This window comes from Meles meles, chromosome 6 (genome assembly GCF_922984935.1).
Source record: "Meles meles chromosome 6, mMelMel3.1 paternal haplotype, whole genome shotgun sequence".
NCBI classification, from domain to species: domain Eukaryota; kingdom Metazoa; phylum Chordata; class Mammalia; order Carnivora; family Mustelidae; genus Meles; species Meles meles.
Window position 1 is genome coordinate 42,416,604 of NC_060071.1, and position 20,461 is coordinate 42,437,064.

The following is a 20,461-nucleotide window of genomic DNA, read 5'->3' on the forward strand; positions in this document are numbered from 1 at the left end:
GTGGCCCCGGCATGTTCCGGGCACTGGGCACGCAGCCTCACGGGACAGGAGCGGGCCTCCTCGGACTCATTTCTCCCTCCACCTGGAGGCATTTTCATGCTGTCCTACTGCTTACAGCGTCTCCCTTACAATTACTGCTGCTCAGTTTTTATGCTGGAAAAATTCAAAATCAGCCTTTACTAACAGAGCCAGTAGGCCTCTTTTGTGACCTCCTCCCCACACTGCCACCGCTTGCCCATGTGTGCCAACTCTGTGGACTCCAGTGGACAGGGACCCTGGGCTCTCAGGCCAGTGCCGGTACAGGACTAGCCTAGCACTTTCTGGATACTCCATAAACCTGTGTTAGAGGATCTGCCTCTTGCTAATACCTACAGCTTTTTCTCAGTTTCTCAGCCGGAACTAGAGGATTCTGACAGTGATTCCCTCGGGAGGCTGCTGGGCTGGTGAGATAGGACACAGGCATAAAGTGCCCAGCAGGATGGGTGCATTTTCCTATTTCCGTTGATGCTGCCACCACCTTTCCAGGTCCCTGAGGTCGGTTCACTCCAGACACCGGTGCCCCCCGGACAGCCTCAGTGCCCGTACAGGGCTGTCTGTCTCCTCCCTTCCATCCCGCTGTCACCAGCCTGCTGGAGACCTGGGCTCGCTCTGTCTAGTCAACTGAAGACCACCTTCTGCCTCCAGTTTCTCCTCAACTCCTTCCCCTCTTCACCTAACCCTTGCATTCCATATGTTTCTAGAATGCAGAGATCTTACAGCAGAGCAAGGAGGGAGGGAAGTGGGGAGAAGGCACTCACTGTGATTTCAGAGGCTTTTAAACAGCTATTTTTTTAAGAAAAGACTCAAGAGTTTGATTTAAAGGTTCGATACTTGTTAGTGAAAGCCACTGAGAGCAATTTCCAGCCCGCTAGCCTTCCTTCAAAGAGAAAGATGAAAAACAAGAAAGAAAAAGAAATTTTTTCTACTTGCCCCTTAGTGACACTTGGTCTCCAGCAAGCTCAGAAATTATGTCTTAATGGGTGTGATGTAATGAAAAATATTCCCCATGGTCATAAGTGCCGGGCACATAGTAAGTGCTTTAAAGTGACAACATGTTCAGATAGATTTTGTCCCTTATTTGCTGACTCTGCTGTTGTTTCCCCCAGGGGACCTGCCTCTTTCTGGACTAACAAAAGGTTACCAATAGCCTTAATTTGTTAAAGAAAGTGGTTGAATTTCAGTTGTGGTTCCAATCATGTGTGTTCTTGAAATCCTGTTGTTTCCTGGTCATTAACCAAATAAAATACCTCACTGCTTTTTGAAAGGCTGGGATATCCAAGCCTCTTTTGGAAACCCAGAAAGCTCACCTTTATAAATATTTCTGCCTTTTACGGGCTTTTAGGATATTATCACCAGAGACCATTTCTGCTACGTGGAATTTTCATAGTGGTTGGCAAAGTCACCATCTGGCTTCTGCCCCAGCACTCCACTAAACTGTCCAGTCAGGTCCCTGGGGACCCCTGAATTCCCAGATCTTGTGGGCTCCTCTGTGGCAGGTGGCACTCTGACCACTCACTCCTGGACATCCCTTGTCCTCTGGTTTCCTTCAACATCCATACATTTAGTGGTAGCTCTGCGCCTGGCCTGAGGGAGCTGCTGGAGTCATGAAGATGAGTGTGGTTTTCAGCCTTCAGGAAACTATGACTAGTAGAGGATGTGCAGACCAGAGGGGGGACAATGGGGTGCTTCCAGCGGTGTGTCAGAAATCTAGGGGCCTTGGGTGGCTCAGTCGGTTAAGCACCTCGTTTGGCTCAGGTTATAATCCCAGGGTCCTGGGATCAAGTCCCCCATAGCATCAGGCTCTCTGCTCTGTGGGGTGCCTGCTTCTCCCTCTCCCCCAGCTCATCCTCTCTCTCACATTCTCTCTCGCACATGCGCATGCTTTCTCTTCCTCAAATAAAATCTTAAAAAAAAAAAAAAAAGCCTGTATGACAGTCCTTTTCAAGGTCTATGTGGGGAGGGTAGTTTGGAGGGTATGGAAAAGACATATTGAATCTCTTGGGGAGAGACATGTGGAGTTTAGAATTTCCCCCAAGCTTCTAATACACCGCATGAAGAAGCTGTAACTAACTGCAGTTGAAAATCACTGCAGCGTAGTGGGAAATGGTAACGGCTAGGAAAGTTTAGCAAAAGTGGACCTCGTGGAGCAGAAAATTTGAGCACCACTGCTCAAGGAAATGGACAAAAAGCACAAAAAGAAGGAAAGATCATTTCTATCCCTGGGGTAGGGAATCTGGAAAATTGTCATACAGGAGGTGATGTTTGGTTTAAGTCTCAAAATGCAGGCAGAGATTCATCAGATCCTTTGGATTAGGGAAACAGTCAAGACAGAGGGGACGGCCTGAGAATGGCAGTGTGGCTATGGTGACAACTGTGTTTCTTAGCAAGGCCAGACAGCAGGTATGATGGGAGATGGCAGAGGGCCTCTAAGACCATGCACAGGAGGTTAGACTTCATCCCGGAAGCAATGGGGAGACTTGGAAAAGTTTTAAGAATGTTATTACTGCTTCGCTGATCAGGAAGATCTCTGACCGTGAAGTGGGTGGAGGATTTGAGGAGGAGGAAGACCATTTAGAACACTACTCCAGGATTCAGAGAGAGATTCTGAGAGCCTGAACCAGGGCAGTGGCTGAGGGAATAGAGAAGATACACGACAAAACAGTTAAGGAGGCAAAATCCACATCGCTTTGGGAATGACAGGCTACGGGCTGTTCAGGGAAGGGAGCAGACTCCTATCTCATATACGCCACGGCATTATGGGGAGAAGGAATGTACCTGCTGTAACAAAAGCCCACAGACCTCAGCTTAGCAACATCAAGACTGATTTCTCATGTTACAGAGCAAGGCTGATTGACATGAGCCTCGCTGCAGTCATTCCGGAGCCCGGATTCTTCCAACTGCTCACCCTGCCTGGGCTTTGGAGTCCTCTTGGACCCTCCACTCTATCTTCTGCCTGAAAGGGAAGAGACTGGGCAGGGAGTATGGTGTAGGAGGATTTCATGAGTTAAACCTGGAAGAGAAAGTTCTCTCTTCCAGTTTCATATACATCATTTCCATCCTTTTAGGCACAGGTCCCATCAAATTGCAAAGGACGCTGGGAAAGGTGGTTATGTGTCCAGGAGGAAAAAGAAATGGAAGATTTTTTCCATCTCAGCCACCAAATCCTGGTTAATTCTACTTCCCCAGTATCTCCTTACCCTTCTTTGCTACTTGACCTCCAGTGCTACAGTTAGAATTCAGCTTCTCACCATCTGTCTTCCACGTCCTAAACAGCAAAAATCTAACTAAGATTCTGCCTCCGGGCTAAGGCCTCTGCCGTCAACCCTCAGCAGAGCTGAGGAATCTCGCTCGAATAAAAAGATAAGCATATTCTGCTCCTCCTTACAAATATTTAATGGATCTGTGTCCACCTCTAAACTCCTTAGCTGGGCACACAGAGTCCTTCTCCACCAGGCCTCGTCTTCTGTCACTTTCCACCACGAACTCTTCGCTCCAGCTCTGCCAAACGTGTCTCCTTTCCGCAGCCACGGCCCCTGTGCTCACCTTTTGCCCTTGCACACCCTATCCCTTCTGCCTGAATTCCCATCTCCTCCTAGACCACTTGAGGCACGCCTAGGCACCCTGTAAGATTCCCCTCTCTGTGCACATTTCCAGATGCCTTCCTAAGTGCTGCTAACTCGTTCTGTCCTCAGTGTGCCCATGATATGTTAATTCTTGTATTGCTCCCGGTCCTGAGAGGCCAGGAAGACCGAAGAGAACAAGGGGCAGTGGCACACTCTGGAGCTAGCACAGCGGAAGCAGTTACAAGCCTGGGCCTGAAGAGGCAGGGGGAGGATGCCAGGAGGACAGACAATGGGGACAGCTGCAAGCTGTGGCCTTTGCTAGGGGAATGCCGCCAATTACCAAGCTGCAGCCTGGCCGGGAGGGAACATAGGTCCTGACTGCTCTGTCCTTCCAGTCTCTCATCCCCTGCTACCAGTTCCCAACTGGTCAGAATCAACCGGAAGCTAAGGGGTAAGGGAGCCCATTGATGCTGACCACTGAAACTGATCAGATCAGTTTCCCAAGGGCACAGAGGTAGAGACAGGGGAGAGTACTCTGGGCAAATGGAGACTATCCAGCAGAGCTCATCACGTGTCTCTTAGAGCACCTAACAGATCAGTTATTTATGTACATCTGTTTCCCACCATATTAGGAGTTCCTTAAATGCATGTTTGTTTTTTCTTTCTGAATTATCGATGCTTAGCACAACCTTTGAAAGTTCCTGAAGGGGGGGCGCCTGGGTGGCTCAGTGGTTTAAGCCTCTGCCTTCCGCTCAGGTCATGATCTCAGAGTCTTGGGATCGAGCCCCGTATCGGGCTCTCTGCTCAGTGGGGAGCCTGTTTCTCCCTCTCTCTCTGCCTGCCTCTCTGCCTACTTGTGACCTCTCTCTCTGTCAAATAAATAAAAAAAAAAGGGGGGGGAGGGTGCCTGGGTGGCTCAGTGGATTAAGCCGCTGCCTTCGGCTCAGGTCATGATCTCAGGGTCCAGGGATCGAGCCCTGCGTTGGGCTCTCTGCTCAGCAGGAAGCCTGCTTCCTCCTCTCTCCGCCTGCCTCTCTGCCTACTTGTGATCTCTCTCTGTCAAATAAATAAAATAAAATCTTAAAAAAAAAAAAAGTTGCTGAAGGGTTGCTTGTGTGGCTCAGTTGGTTAAGTGTCTGATTCTTGATTTCAGCTCAGGCCATGATCTCAGAGTCCTGGGATCCAGCCCCACAACCATCTCTCTGCTCAGCAGGGAGCCTACTTAAGATTCTCAGTCTCCCTCTCTCCACCCCTCCTTCAGCTCAGCTCTCTTTCTCTTGCTCTCAAATAAATCTTAAGAAGTTGCTAAAAATAAAGGCCCCTCTTAAAATACTTAAATGGAAAATTCAACTATCAGTTAATGAAATCGTAGGGTACAGCAGTAGCAAAACCTTCCTGGAGTTGTCTTACAATGAAGAATATGGACAGTTTTGTTCCATCTTCCTGACCAGCCTTTTCTCATTTCTCAGCCCAACAGGTAGGACTCGTGAAATTTCGATACCGTCCAGGAACTACACTCCATACACACGGGTCTTGGAGTTAACCACGAAGAAAACGCTGACTTAGGCACGTGGAGACACACACTTTGTATGGATGGACTAAAGCCCTAGAACCGTGCAGCTCGAGGTCTGGGAAGGGAGGCTCCTGCTTCCTCCTATCCAAGTTTCAGCCAGAAAGGAGACTGCTGAGGTTCTGATCTACTTCTAAAACATGAAGGGGAGGGCAGGAGAGAGAGCTTTCAAGGTCATATTTCAAACACCCAACCATGCTTTACTGGGCCATCATTAGCTTTCCAAGTAGACACTGAAATGCTGTCAGGAGAATTCCCTCACAATTTATTTTCTGGTTCACTAGCCTTCAGTTGGGAGGAAAAAGGGCATTAATTTGAAATTTCATGTTATTCACGCCAGGATCATTTGTTACAGCATGAAGGTTTTATTCACCCATAAAAGTATTAGAAGCAATGTTTCTCTGGTGCCAAGAAGCCTGTCCATAGGCGCAGGGGCACCTGGGGAGACCTGACCCTGCCAGGGAAGGGTGCTCACTCCTCTTGGTCCCCAGGATCTGTGTGGGGTTGTGGGAGCCACGGGTGGAGACTGGCCTCCTGCGGGCACAAGTGCCTCGTTCTCATGTGCTAATCCTCTGTGTGCCCTTGGTTTAATTTGTGCCTTATGCCTTCATGAGGCTCACTGAAATCAGTGTATTTATTTCACCTGTGATTTTTTTCTTCCCTTTCTCACTTTAACTGAAAGGATTTTTTTGTATGTTGTGAAAAGGTAATCACTGAATGTTTTCGGTATCAATTGTTGTTAAATAACTTGTTCCTGCATGTTCGACTCTGACATAACCTACGTCACGTGTGTTTAATAAACGCCGTATATTTTGTTCTACCTACGTTGTCTCTGGATTTCATCCATGACCAGGTAGCAGGGGTAGAGAGCAGAATGGGGCTCAGGAGTATTGAAGTCAGAGCACAGTGATCTTTCAGTACATTCCATAGAGGCATTTAGAAACCTTAAGATAGGGTGTGTGTGTGTGTACGTAAACCCTGAAAGTTATCTAGTTAACTCTAATATTATATAGTAATTTTATCTTCCTGAAGTGAAAAACAGCTTTGTATGCAAGGTTTTGTCCTAAATTAAAGAAAAAAAATCCTATAATAATGCCTCTATCAATCTTTTCATTTCAATCCTTCTTGGCTTTCTTCAAACACATGTACATACTATTTATCTTGTATTTAAAACACATGTGGCACTATATTGAAAGGCAAAACCATGATATTTAGGAACATGGTCTCTGGAGACTGAGCTCAGTCACTAGTGTGTGCTTTGGGCAAGTTATAGAACCTCTTCGAGCCCCTATTAGATGGGATCCGTGATAGTTCTTTCCTAGCTGGAGTTGGTGGGAAGATTAAATGAGTTACTATCCATGAAGGTCTCAAATAGTGCTTAGTACCCAGTAAGCACTTAATAAATGCTGTTCTCATGACATACTTTGTGCCTTTTTCCACTTACTGTATTATGATCATTCTATACAGGTATGGATATATAGATCTAGGCCACTGTTTCTTACAGTTAACGGGATTCCATATTATTGATGTACTATGATTTACCCGACCTACCCACCCATGTTGGAATTTGGGAAGTTATCTTTACTTTTTTTAAGCAGGCCTCTGATGAATCATCTTGTACACACACCTTTGTACACTTCTAATTACTCTCTCAGGATAAATTCCTAGAAGAGAAATCACTTGGTCGGGTCAAAAATCATGCAAACTTAAGTCTTTTGGTGCGTATGGTCCAGTTGGGCCTGCTGAAATTTGTGTCCACGTAAATTCTTACAACAGGATGAGAATGGGGTTTCCTGACCCCTTTGCCAACAGTGGGAATGAGAAATGAAGGAGTGTATAAAGTTGCTTGCTTTAGGCAGAACTGTCCCCCAAACAGGCAGTGAAAAAAGTTCCTTCAGGATATTGCCTTTGGATCCCTGAGCTGAGGGGCTGTGCAGGTGTGAGCTGCAGGCCTGTAGGTGTCCCCAGGGCCCAGAGAGAGCCTGGGCAGCAAATAGGAAACAGGCCTGGGCTGCAAGGGAGTGGGGCTTTCCCTCAGGATCCTGGAATCAGAGAAAGCCTGCTGCTTAGTCAGAGGCAAAAGGCAGCCATGGAAACAAAAAATTCAGGCTATGCGACTGAGTTTGCATCTGGGTGGGACCTACCCCAGAGCACAGACCGCCGGACTGGCCAGCAAGAGGCCCATTTAAGAATTGCTTGGCGTTGCGTGATACGACGTGCCCTCCTCCCTCTAGAGGATGCACCAACCAAGGCTGGCCCCTGAGCTGACGGTGAGTCTACCCTGGGAACCCTCTTCTTCTCCAACAAATGCTATCTTCCTGCTCCAGGAGCTCCAGGGTGGTCCCCCAAGGGCAAGGGGTGAGGTGGGGGCACGTGGCAGGAAGGGCAGGATTCTTTCCTGTCTTGGCTGAGACCACATCAGACCACAGCACTCTTCTTGATATCCAGACTCAGAGGCCCAGTTCAGTTCAATCAGCACATGCCAGGTGCCACCTGCCAGATGTGGGGGAGACAGGTGTATGCACCTCGAGACCCTTGCCTCTCCAAAATAGTTCCCAGTCTGTTTCCTCCTGATCTCTACTGTCTTTGAATCCCAGGGGGCTTTTTTTCCAAGCCTTCTCTTGTCAGTCTAATGACCGATCATCACGTCCATTTCCTGTCTCTCCTGTGATGCAAGCTCCTTGGCAGTAATTTCCCATCAAGGAGGGGATTCATTGCAAACCTTGATAATCATCAAGAAATCTACAAATGAAAAGTCTTCCAGAAAGAGCCCTGGCTGGGTTAATACAAGAGACCAAGAGCAGCTAAGCTAGGCCCAGCATATATCCACTAAATCTTTGCAACCACTCATTCTCTGTGGAAGATGTTACTAGTGCTGTTTTGCGGACAAGGAAAATGGAACTCAAAGAGAGATGAAAATTGCCTGAAACCACATGCGTCTGATTCCAGAACACAGGTGGGAAGCTTGGAGTTGGTCTCAGGTCTGCCACTAAGTCACAATACCCGTTTGGTCAGGCCTGCTTCAGGCTCAGGGCTCCCATAAGCAGTTTTGCCTAGAAATGGAATTACATCCCTCTCATAGGCTGGCTGTACAGCTCACATGAAAGACCCTGGAAAAATTCTCCAGCACTGCACCAGAGACATGCCCACAGTTGATACCTGCCATTATCACTATAATTACTGGGAAGGAGGTGTTGCATCAGGAATATTTGCAAATCTAAGGATTTCCTATTGGACACAGACTAGAAACTCAATGAATACTAGTGAGTGGGATTGTGCAGGAGGGATATGGGGGAAAAATGGATAAACAGATTCAATAAACTGTAGTCTCCTTTTCCTCATATTTGAATTTGAGGATAACTCATTTGAACTGGTCAGAGAAGGGAAAGCTCCAAAGGGAGACTAGAGATGTGTTTCTGGAAAGAGAGGCCAGGGGCAAAAATACCAGAGAGAGACTAGCCGTTAAATTTGGGGGTAATTTGTTGGACGGGATTAGATTACTAATACATGGTGTAGAGTATAAGTTGTTTTAGCACCATTGTTGAAAAGACTACCCATTTTCCCCTGAATTGCTTTAGTACCACTGTTGAAAATCAACTGGCCATAGATGCATTGGTCTATTTCTGTACTCACTACTTTGATATGCTGATCTATTTGCCCATCTTATTCTACTAAGGCTTGAAGTCACATGGCATAGGCTCTAGGACTTTGTTCTTCTTTTTCAAAGTTGTTTTGGCTATTCTAGGTCCTTTGCATTTCCGTATGAGTTTTACAGTCCGTCCATGCCTACCAAAGGCTCCAGGATTTTGACTGGCATTGCACAGAATAGACAAATCATCAAGGAGAATACCAGGACCTCACTGCTGAGTGGGGCACCTGGGTGGCTCAGTTAAGTGTCTGACTGTTGGTTAGGGCTCATGTCTTGATCTCATGGGTCCTAGGATTGGGCTCTGTGCTGAGGGAGCCTGCTTAAGATTCTCTCTCCCACTCTCCATCCGTACCAACCCCCACTTGCATGCTCTCTCAAATAAATCTTGATACAAAACAAAACAAAAAAACCCAACCAACCAACCAAACAAAAAAAACCCCTCACTGCTGAGTGTCAGGCCAACTTGGAGCAGTAGTATCAGGGCCTAGCTGAGTACTAGATCAGATCCTGAACGTCAGGGCTGCTTCTCCCTTCTCCAGCTGGGAAGGTACCAGGTAAAAATTTCCAGAATGTATTTTGATAAAGGTATAGTATAATCTTTGTGGAATTCTGAACAAAATATTCTAAGAAACATTAATTTGTGCCCAAGGGCCATAAAACTCATGTAATTTGAATGCAATAAAATATAAATAAATAGCAAACTGTTCTTAGGGGTTTTCTCTTAATTTTTCAACACATACTTCGGAGTTTTAACATATAGCATTTACAGCATTCACCTTCCTGAATTAGGGGTGGGAGGGGGTTAAGAAATAATTAGTAGGCAATTTTTTGGCCCTGGGACTTTTCTTGTAAATGTTTTCTTTGGCAGCCATACTCTTGAGAACAGGAAGTTACTCTCTTGTTACAGATTTAAGACTTTTCTGAGCCAAATAACAGAAAGTTGGATTAGTTCTGAAATGAAGAGGGGAAAAAAAAACAACTCTAGGCTTTTGCTGGAGATTAATGACATCTTGCAAATATTTTAATTCTCTCCTTTCCTCTTAACTTGCCACCTCCTAAACAAAACACATTCAGCCTGAAAAACTTAACTGGTCACTTTGTGGCCCAACCCTAAAATAAAATATCTTTATGGTACCCACGAATTTATTTAAACATTTTTGGGGGGCTGGGGAAGGAAATTTGGGCTGTCTCAAGTTAACCTTTTTTTGTCTCCAAATCCCTAAAATGGAATTGAAAATAGGAAAAAAATAGTCATAAAGATGATGTTTCCATGGCGATCATAAAAATTCATCATTTTCTTTGACTTTTTAAAGTTTTTAATAGAGAAAAATGTTATAGCAAGCTTTGTAAAAAATGACTTGGAGATGCATACAAATAATTCTTTAGAAAATGTTCAAAATAACAGAATTATAAGCTTTGACTATAGCACTTTTTAGTTTGACTATAAAGCAAAGCAGCTGGTTTCCTCCAAGAAAAGGGTAATCTTTTTTAGTTAAAATTCACCTTTTACACTGAATTCTAGAGAAAAAAACAAACAAACTGTAATCTCAATGAAATTTATAATCTAAGGGAACATTAATTCTATAAATTATTTGAGAATCGTTTGTGGGGATTCTTGTTTTGTTTAAAGATTTTATTTACTTGAGAGAGAGTATATGGAAAGGGGCAGAGGGAAAGAATCTCCAGCAGATTCTCCACTGAGTGCAGATCCCCACATGAGGCTCTGTCCTCGGATCCTGAGGTCATGACCTGAGCTGAAATCAAGAGTCAATGCTTAACTGAGCCACCCAGGCACCGTGTTTGTGGGGATCTGTAAAACACAGAAGACCTTAGGAAAACTGACATTTGGAGGTAAAGAACCCTTTCCTATAACAAGTATGTATTTTGTACTAGTGACCTAGGATGTTTCCATATGATTAATTGTAGCCTCTCAGAAAAAAATGTTGGGCAAAATTTTTCATTTATACTTGCATGACACACCCAAAGTCAAATGCCCTAGTGCCCAGGGTCTGCACGGAGGTGCAAAGGCCTGGTATAGGCTGGTTGGGGGAATGTTCACCCAGATGATAAGTACACGCCATCTTAAAGTCACTCAAATTCATGATTCTGAGAACCTCAATTCTGCCAAAAAAAATCCATTTGTAGATTGGATGTGGCCACAGACCCACAATTTGCAACCCTTTATTTACATTATCTAATGTTTTTTTCTATGCATTATAAAAAAAATACTTATACTTTTAAAGCACCTTTTCCTCTAGTCTGCTTGAAATGATGTTCCTCCCACATCATTCATTAGAGTTTGCTTGTCTTCTGCTATTTTGACAACTTCAGGGTTTTTTTTTTTTTAACCTTCATAAACAATCTTAAATTACTCAGAGCTGTCAACCACTAGATATAAAAATTAAATTAAGCTCAAGAATTCTAGGTGATGGAAGACACTATCCAGTTCCAGAAGATATGGGCAAGTATGGGAGTACAGCAAGGGTTGATAAAACCTGAAACTTCATCAGTGTTGGATGAGTATTTATTTAAAGGGAGCTACCTGCTTCCTGGTATACTGCATACCAAATATTTCTTCAACATTTATGAGCTTAAATAGATGCAGATGTTGCCAAAGAATGTATCATAACATTAATCATCCTAGAATCATATAATTTAAGTGTTGAAAGGCATCTTGGAGTTTGTCTGGTTCAATACCGTCATTTAAAACAGAAGAAAACGGAGACCCAGAGAAATTAACAGACTGGCCACAAAGTTAGTGGTACGTAAACCCCCTCCCCACAGAAACACAGTTGGGGATTGACAACCGCCCCTTCTTCTTGGATCTGGATCACCTTCACTGTCCTATATCCTAGGCTTAAGTTCGTCTCCTCCAAATTTTTAGGAAGAAAAATCAAAGACTTTTTCTTCTTCTGAATCATTCTCCTATGTGTTCCACGGGTGTCCCTTGTACCTCACCCCTTCTTCCTGTAGTTGAAGCTTTTCAGAGCTGTGTTCCTTTCCGTGCAAGACAGAACATTAAAGGTGATCAGACGTTTGATTCTGGCGAGGTCTCATGAGAGGAAAGGCACACTCAGCTTTCTCTAACTCCATCCTCTGCCGGCCACTTTATTTCATAGCCTCTGATAGACATGAGACTCCAAAGAGTGAGATATATGGTGTGCTGACATTGTAGTAGAGGTCTGGTTCTTCTTCCCCTCCACGAAAGGCACAACTCTGAACTCCCTCCCCTGAAACACTTGAAAGGGAATTATATCATCTCGTTCTTTTGTGACTTTGCAAACTACCTCCCTTACTCTTCTACTTTTTGATAAATATAGGATAACATCCCTAAGCACAAGTATAAACATATCTGAGTGTATTTCTTTTTTTTTTAAGATTTTATTTATTTGATATATAGAGAGAGATCACAAGTAGATAGAGAGGCAAGTAGAGAGAGAGGGGGAAGCAGGCTCCCTGCTGAGCAGAGAGCCCGATGCGGGACTCGATCCCAGGACCCTGAGATCATGACCTGAGCCGAAGGCAGAGGCTTAACCCACTGAGCCACCCAGGCGGCCCCTGAGTGTATTTCTTAATGAAGTTATTTTATAGTCATCTTTTGGTACACCATGTACTCCCACACACGTGGGACAAAGTCCATGTACCTACAGGTGTGCCCTCCAGCATGGAATATGAACCAATGCTAAGAGAAGTTTGGTTTTGACATTCTCCTTTTTTGTCTGATCTCCATTTTTCCCAAATCCTGGATAGGCGGTCCTCTGGGGTCTTCCTGCTATGTGAACCCTGTTGTAATACTCTCTGTGGTCTACTCTTCCTCTCTGATTGTTCAAAATTCTCTCAATTTCTCCTCTTGCCCTCCTATCAAATTCCACTCTTTTAGTGTAGGTTATCACCTCAGCTAGCCTTTTGTCAGAGAGTGGTATGGAACCAATTCATACTCATGTGTAAATGGCTGATAGGTTGTGATCTAAATAGGCTGTGGCCAATCTATGATCTCAAAGGAAAATCCTTGTTAAGCAAGTAATCATATTGCTGGAATTTCAGTCAATGTGTCAAATGGAAGTGAAACAAGTCAAGGGTAGGGGAAAATATTTTAAATCAAGAATTTGTTTTGATTCTGACAAGATTCTTTCTCCTAATCTAAGAGGAGGAGCCTCAGCTACAATGTCTATATAGTCTGCACCACAGATCAGTACATGTGATCTTACAAGACTATTTTTTTTTCTGGTTCGTGAGTTTGTTCATATGAAAAAGAAAAATCACAGAAAGATGTGATTTTCAATCACGATCACTAACCAATAATCTTCATTATGTTTGTTAATTAAAGGTAAAATTACATGAAATGTTTGAGAATCAAACATTTAGTTATTTTCCCCCTAAAATATCTCTTCCCACACTATTACAAAGATCATAAAACATCGTGGTGGCCAGAAATGGGAGATTTGTCACCAAATAACACTCAACCATGTGCAAGTCTGAAGAGAAAAGAATTCTTTCCCTTCAACTTGAACCTTATTTGGCTGGGATTTTTCTCACCAGAGTCTTCCTATTTTTTTTCCATGGGCAACTGCCCCCTTGATTAATCCCATTTCCCTCAGCCTTAGTTTTTCCAAGCAGCTGAGCAAACAAAGATGCAGGCGTCCATTTTAACGTGCTTCCTCCCTCAAGCCCTCTGGGATGGGCCGTCTGTTCATCCTGTTCATAAACCAATGGCCTGAATGTGCTTGGAGAAAGCAGCAAGGATCTTCTGTCAGGATTAATTTTAATAGGCCACAGTCTGTTCCCTGGTAACCACAGCCCCAGTAAATGGCTTTAAATTACTATTTGCTGATAAAGAGGGAGATAGGAGTTGAAAATTTGGTTCCTCATTTCAAACAGTTTGGATAACTAATGCAAGAATTTACTTTTAGTGTGGAGTACATGCATTTTACAGCCTAAGCCCCTGGGTAGCTGAGGAAAACCTTTTGTTGCAGTGGGATCACAGTAAAATACAAAGAGGGGAAATGTGACATTTTGTAGTATAGAATTTTAGAGCTAGAAGGGAAATGAAGAATTTATCAGGTTATTTCTCAGCATAAGGTTCCCGATGAAGCTTTCTGTTTCTGATTTCTGTGCAGAGAAACTTTATCCCTACTGCCCCTCCCACTGTTCTGTCTCCCTCTTTACTGGTTCCCTTCCTTTCCTTTTTCCACTCTGCTGTTCTCATGCCTGATTCCACTTCCCTGTTGCCTTCTTCATTTCTCTCCCCTAACTGGCCAGGCTCCTGCCAGTTATTTGGAAAGCTCTGTGCCAAGGGATGGACAAGTCGCAGGACAAGTGGCAGGAGGTCCTAGCACTCATGTCTCCCTCTGTAAAGTGGGGCTAGTCTCCACTGCTCTCCGCTCCTCACAGAAAGCAGGTGGGGACTGCCTGGAGGAGCAGGTCTGGTAAACGGTACACAGATGTCAGCCATTATTGTACAAGGAAGTCTAAGGTTTACCATTCTTTATTAATTTTCATTAGCTACAGCCACTATGGTTTGTTTGAAAGTTCAGCATGTTCCACTCCCAAATGCATGCTGAAAGAAAAGAAAAGGAAAAAAAGAAAGAAAGAAATTGCTTCAACCGTGTTTATGACTCTTGGTTCCCACGTCTCCCTCACATGCCCAGGACAGCAAGCAGCACAGCAAAGGCCAGCCTTCCCTCTCCTCAGTCAGCCCTCTCCCTCTGAAGTCCTGATGGACCCTTGATTTTCCTAACAGAGTGATGCTATCGGGCTCTGTATCAGTCAGGGCTCGTCAGAGAGAAAGATACAGAAGCACATGCGTGTAGATAATCATGGGAGCCAATTCCTTAAAATGAATCTCAGAGATTTGGTTCACATGCCTATCCCTGGAGGTAAGCAGCAGGCTGGAGAGCCAGAGAAAAACCACTAGTGCATTCAAGTCTGAAGGCTGTCTGCTGGCAGAATGCCTTCTTGCTCAGGGGAGGTCAGTCTTTATTCTACGAAGAGCTTCATCTGATTGGATGAGGCCCACGCACATTATGGGGGGCAATTTGTTTTACTCAAAGCCCACCAATTTGAACATTAATCTCAGCCAAAAAACACCTTCACCGAAACATCTAGAATAATGTTTGTCCAAATATCTGAGCACTATGACCTAGGCAACTGACACATAAAAGGAATAAAAGTTTCTTTCTTGGTGATCATCGTTCCCAGTGACTTTGTCTGCTTCAAATATCTGCCTATCCTCTCCTTTCCATTTTCTTGTGGGACTCACCTCCCACTAACCATCATTTAGCTGCCCAGGTTCCTGCCATTTGACAGGAGTTGGGCTACATTTTTCATTATGCTTTCATCACCCACCACTGTCACTGTGACCATATCCCACTGACAATTCTAAGCAGAGAGACTGGGCACGCTTCTGTGTGTGCCCCTGCAGTGCTCCCCACTACCCTGTGCAGTGATGCCAACACGGTGGCGGGACCATCTCCATGAGCTGAGAGGCCCAACAAGTAGGGAACTGAACACTTCGAGTTTTTGCTACATTGATATTGCTGTTTCCCTCATCAGTATTCCAAGTGAAGGAAGCAAAAAAAAAAAAAAAAAATTATTATTTTTTTTTTTTTAAAGGAAGAAAGCTATCCAACGGCACTTAGAAGGAAAAGGACAGATTAGGCCAGGATAGGGAGACCTTTAAGGAACTGTTAGAGCAGTTCACTCACGGAGTTGGACAGAGGCGAGGAAGGCAATGCTGGGTATGTGGGGAGGTGTTAAAGCGGTGAGAAGAGGGAGAAGAATCCAGAAAGAAGGTCTTTAGACTGTGGGGTCAAGGAAAGAGAATAGCTGGGTATGAATACTTAGTTTCTGGACTGGGCAGCTAGGTGGACGGGGATGCCATTAAATGGGAATTTTAAAAAGGAAGAGTGAGTTGGGGGAAGGGAACATAAGTTCAGCTTTGGAGGAGTTGAACCTGAGGAATCGTTGGAACATCCAGGTAGGAATGTCCTAACACTGGCTCTGATTCTAGCCTGAGAGCAAAAACCGCCAGAGCCGAAAATCCTGGAGAGACTGGTAGCATGGGATTGATGTCAGGAGAGAGTTGTAAGGAGGAGGAAGTGGTCAACAGGCCAGAGGCAGCAAGGAGAAGAGAGACTGAAACTTGCTTCCTCAGATAGGACGACACGAGTGGGTTCGTGGCACTGGTGGGTGGAGAAAATGGAATCAGAGGCAGACAAGTCTTTTAGGCAGCTTAGCCTTGAAAACAGAGAAAACGGTGGAAGACAGAAGGGGTACTTTTAACAGCTTCACTGGGGGCATAACGGAGCTGTCATGCACCAGACATATTTTAAGTGTACAACGGGATAAAGTGTGACTTATGAATACACTCACGTAACCATCGCTACAATCAAGATAATGAACATATCCATCACCCCTAAAGGTTTTCTACTGCCCCTTCATAATCCTTCCCTGTAGCCTCCCCTTGACATCCCACATTATTAGGCAGTCACTGATCTACTTCCAGTCACTAAAGATTAGCTTGCATCTTTTAGAATTTTATGTAAATGGAATTCTACAATATGGACTCTTCCTGGCTTCACTCAGGATAACTGAGATTCACTAAGGCTGCTGCATGGAGAACAGCAGTCAATTGTATGGACACACTCTGATTTGTTTATCCATTCACCTAGTGACAGATGTTGGGTTGTTTCCCTTTCCTATTACAAATGAAGCTGCTATCAACATTTACGTACAGGTCTTCAGACAGACACAGGCTTTTGTTTCTCTTGGGTAAAGACCTAGCAGAGGAACAGCTGGGTTATATGGTAGGTTTTCAGAACCTACCCAACTATTTCTCGAAGCAGTTGTATTATTTTATGTTCACATTAGCAGTGTAAGTTCCAATTGTCCCACATCCTTTCCAACACTTGGTATGCTCAGTCTTTCTCATTTCAGACATTTTATTTTAATATTTTATTTATTTATTTGACAGAGATCACAAGCAGACGGGTGGGGGGGGGGGGAAGCAGGCTCCCCGCTGAGCAGGGAGCCCGATTGGGGAGGCTTGATCCCTGGGCCCCAGGATCATGATCTGAGCCAAAGGCAGATGCTTAACTGACTAAGCCACCCAATCTCTCTCATTGTGTTTTTAATTTGCTTTTTCTTAATGGATAGTAATACTACTCACCTTTCACGTTCTTAAAAATTTTTTTTAAAGATTTTATTTATTTATTTGACAGAGAGAGATCACAAGTAGGCAGAGAGGCAGGCAGAGAGAGAGAGAGGGAAGCAGGCTCCCTGCTGAGCAGAGAGCCCGATGCGGGACTCGATCCCAGGACCCTGAGATCATGACCTGAGCCAAAGGCAGCGGCTTAACCCACTGAGCCACCCAGATGCCCTCACCTTTCATGTTCTTATTTCTTTATATACCTTCAGTGAAATGTGTGTTCAAATTTTTTATGATCTAACCTTAGAAGTGATACATCACCACTCTGACCACTTGTATTATTTTTTACCATGTTCTATTTGTTAGAAGTAAGTCAGTAAGTCCACTCCACATTTAATGGGAAGAGATTACAATAGGGCAGGACCATTGGGAACCCATCTAAAGGCTTTCTACAACAGATGGCTTCCCATTTCTCTCGGAGCAAAATTCAAACTCTGTGTTCTGGCCTAAGCCCTGCAATATCTAGTCCTGACCTTTTGTCTGTCTGTAATTTGGATGTGCTGAGCTCCCTCTCCTTTTAGAGCCTTGGCATTTGTTCTTCCCTCTACTCGGGATGCTTTCCTTTCTACATGGGAGACTTTCCCATGGCTAATTCTTATCTCAGCTTACAAATGGCCTCCTCAGAAAAACCAACCTCGGTCACCCTCCATCACCTCAATCAAGGTAGCCTCCCAATCACTCCTTGACATCCACCTGTATTAACTCTCTAGGTGACATGAGTACTAATAGAATGTAAGTTTCAGCATGGCAGGAGACTTCTATCTCACCACGATACCTCCAAAGTCTAGGATAGTGTCCCCCACACAGTAATTATTTGTTGAGTGAACAAATGAATGAGATCCCCCAGGAGGCAAAATAGATGGGATCCAAATCACAGCTGGTGGAATTAATCTTGATTAATGCTCCTGCTACTTTGCTGTTCAACAAACCACCCTAAATTTAAAGGTATAAAACAACAACCATTTTATTATGTGCCCGAATTCTGTAGGTCAAGGCCTCAGTTTGCGAGCCTAGAAGGCTGTTCTAGTCGGGGGCTGGAATCATTTAAAGGTTTGTTCACTCAAGTATCTCGTGATTAATGCCGTCTTTTGGCAGAAACCCCAGTTTAGGCTGACAAAACACCAAAGACCCACACAAACTCGGGTTTCTGCATAGCTGGCTTGCTGGCTGGGTTCCAACAGTAGGCACCCCAAGAAAATTAGGAAGAAGCTGCATTACTTTTCACTACAAAGACAGGAAAAATCACTTTTGCTCTAGTCATAAGCACGCCCAGATTCAAGGATCGGGAGGACCAACCCCATTTCTTGAGGGGGGGGGCTTAAATTCATATAGTAAGAACATGTGGCATGAGAAATAGTTCTGCTGCCATTCTGGTGGACCCCAGGCATACCACGGCCAGTTTTGTGGCCTGACAACCAGTGGGAGAAAACAGAGAAGAGCAGCCTGGAGATTCTAAGTATCAATGCTACCAATTTCACAACTGATTTCTAACTTTTATTTTCAACTCTAAGGACAAATGGAAATCTTTCCCAGGTTTGTCTTTGTCCTTTCTTGAGAAACCACATGTGCATGCAAATGGGGGTGGGGTGGGGGAAGGAACAGAGGGAGAGGGAGAAAGAATCTTAAGCATACTCCACCCCCTGCCCCCCACCTCCCCAGCACAGAGCCCCACACAGGGCTTGAGCTCAGGACCCTGACTGATATCATGAGTTGAAATCAAGAGTCTGAAGCTTAACCAACTGAGCCGCCCAGATGCCTGTTTTTGTCCTTTTAAATTGCATCCAAAGGACACCTTTAACGGCTTGGTGGCAATGGGACGGCTCAGTCATCCTGGCAGCACTTCACATAATGAAATCGTCCTCTCCTTTAATTCTCCATTTTGAATTTTTCTTACTAATAGTCAAATTCATTAGCTTACTCTGAAGGTAATGAATACCCTGGATATTAGTCCAAGTACCATTGGAAAAGTGATTTAGACTTTTTTAAAGGGCATGGAAACCCAAAGACAAAAACTAAAAATGCTTGTCTAGATTTTAACAGATGGGCTCTTGATATGCAACTGGAATTCTTCAGCAGAGATTAGCTGCCTGTGGTTTGTGGGCTCCGTTTCTTTTCAAGTATCTGCCTGCTTTTGGCTGGAGACAGTTAAAACCTATGGTACTTGTTGTTTCTCTCTTTGTTAAATGTCTCCATTTTACATAATTTCCCCCCAGACACTGCTGCTAAAATCTGTTCTAAAATTTATCTTTCCTTTGTTTGATGGGTTATAGAAGAATACATGGCCTTTCATACTAAAGTACAAATAGCCCGGTTTTAGGTTTTAGGGTGCTGTTCCCTCACTTGCCAAACCTCTTGGTTGGTGACAAAACGAGTCAGTTTGTGCATGGGTGCTGTTAAAAATTCACATTCGTATTAGGACATCTTGAAGTCCTAAGCTATGTTGTATGAAAGATTCTATCCCGTACCACTGAAAATATCTTCATAACACTATGGCTGATACTTATACATAAAACGCTTATGATTTATATATATGAAAGGGACATTTCATTAAGAAGAAGAACATGAGAGAAAGGCTGTGAGAAAAATTAAGAGGGAGATTCCACCAACTAATACCTGCTGTATGCATTAGGAGAGACAGAAAAGTACAAACATAACTTCCTGACAGAACTCCCTGACCTCGCAACTTTGTTAGAAAGGAAAAAGAACTCACCATGCATAATACAACTGGAGAAGCATAACAGCAGATTTGAGCTCTAAGAGGCATAGTTATGCTCAAAAGAAAGAACGATTGGGGTTGGAATAATCTAGGAATGCTCAGGGAGAAGATGAGGCTTGAATTTAGGCTTATAATGGGTGAAGGGAGAAGGGACAGCTTTCCACAATAAGAAAATAGTAGGGGGCAAAATTCTGAGTCTGGAGAGAAGACATCCTTGCCTTGAGGACACCTGTGGCCTAGGACCAGAAGATGGGATTCATCACTGCTGGGTTAATAAAAGCCTCCAGCTATGGCCCAGGGGCAGGTTGAGGGAGGCTTTGGGGGAGCTTGCTGGGGGACAACTACCTGACTCAAAGCCCTTACTCAAGTATCTCTTACATAGCAGGGCTGAAGCAGGTTCTTGATGTATTTGAAAGCAAGGCTTATGCTGAGAATTTTAATACTTCAGTTAACCTGATCAGAATGAACTAGATTGGGACACTATAGAAATGACTTAAACTGTACTCCCTGGAGTAGTTTTGGATTTTATCTAGAGCTTCAGTTGGCCTGGGAGTGAACGGCTGTTTATTATAGCACTTCACAAGGGACTGAGAAAATTTAAGTTTGCCATATCAAAGAACGGGGAGTGGTGTTGGAGGTTACGGGGGTGTCCCAACCTCCCAAATGATAGCTGTTGTGACTTTTGCATGCTTCCTATTCTTTATTTTAGAACACAGCT

General features: G+C 44.2%; 1 protein-coding gene across 1 annotated transcript in view; it reads left to right on the forward strand.

Moving 5' to 3' along the window:
• LOC123943997 (myocardial zonula adherens protein) overlaps positions 1-5,992 on the forward strand; it is a 92,337-nt gene extending 86,345 nt beyond the window's left edge. Inside the window, exon 13 of the mRNA XM_046008619.1 lies at positions 5,072-5,992. Coding sequence (XP_045864575.1) covers positions 5,072-5,168 — 97 coding nt within the window. The 3' untranslated portion in view covers positions 5,169-5,992. The remainder of the gene's footprint in view (positions 1-5,071) is intronic.
• Positions 5,993-20,461: the final 14,469 nt, after the last annotated feature.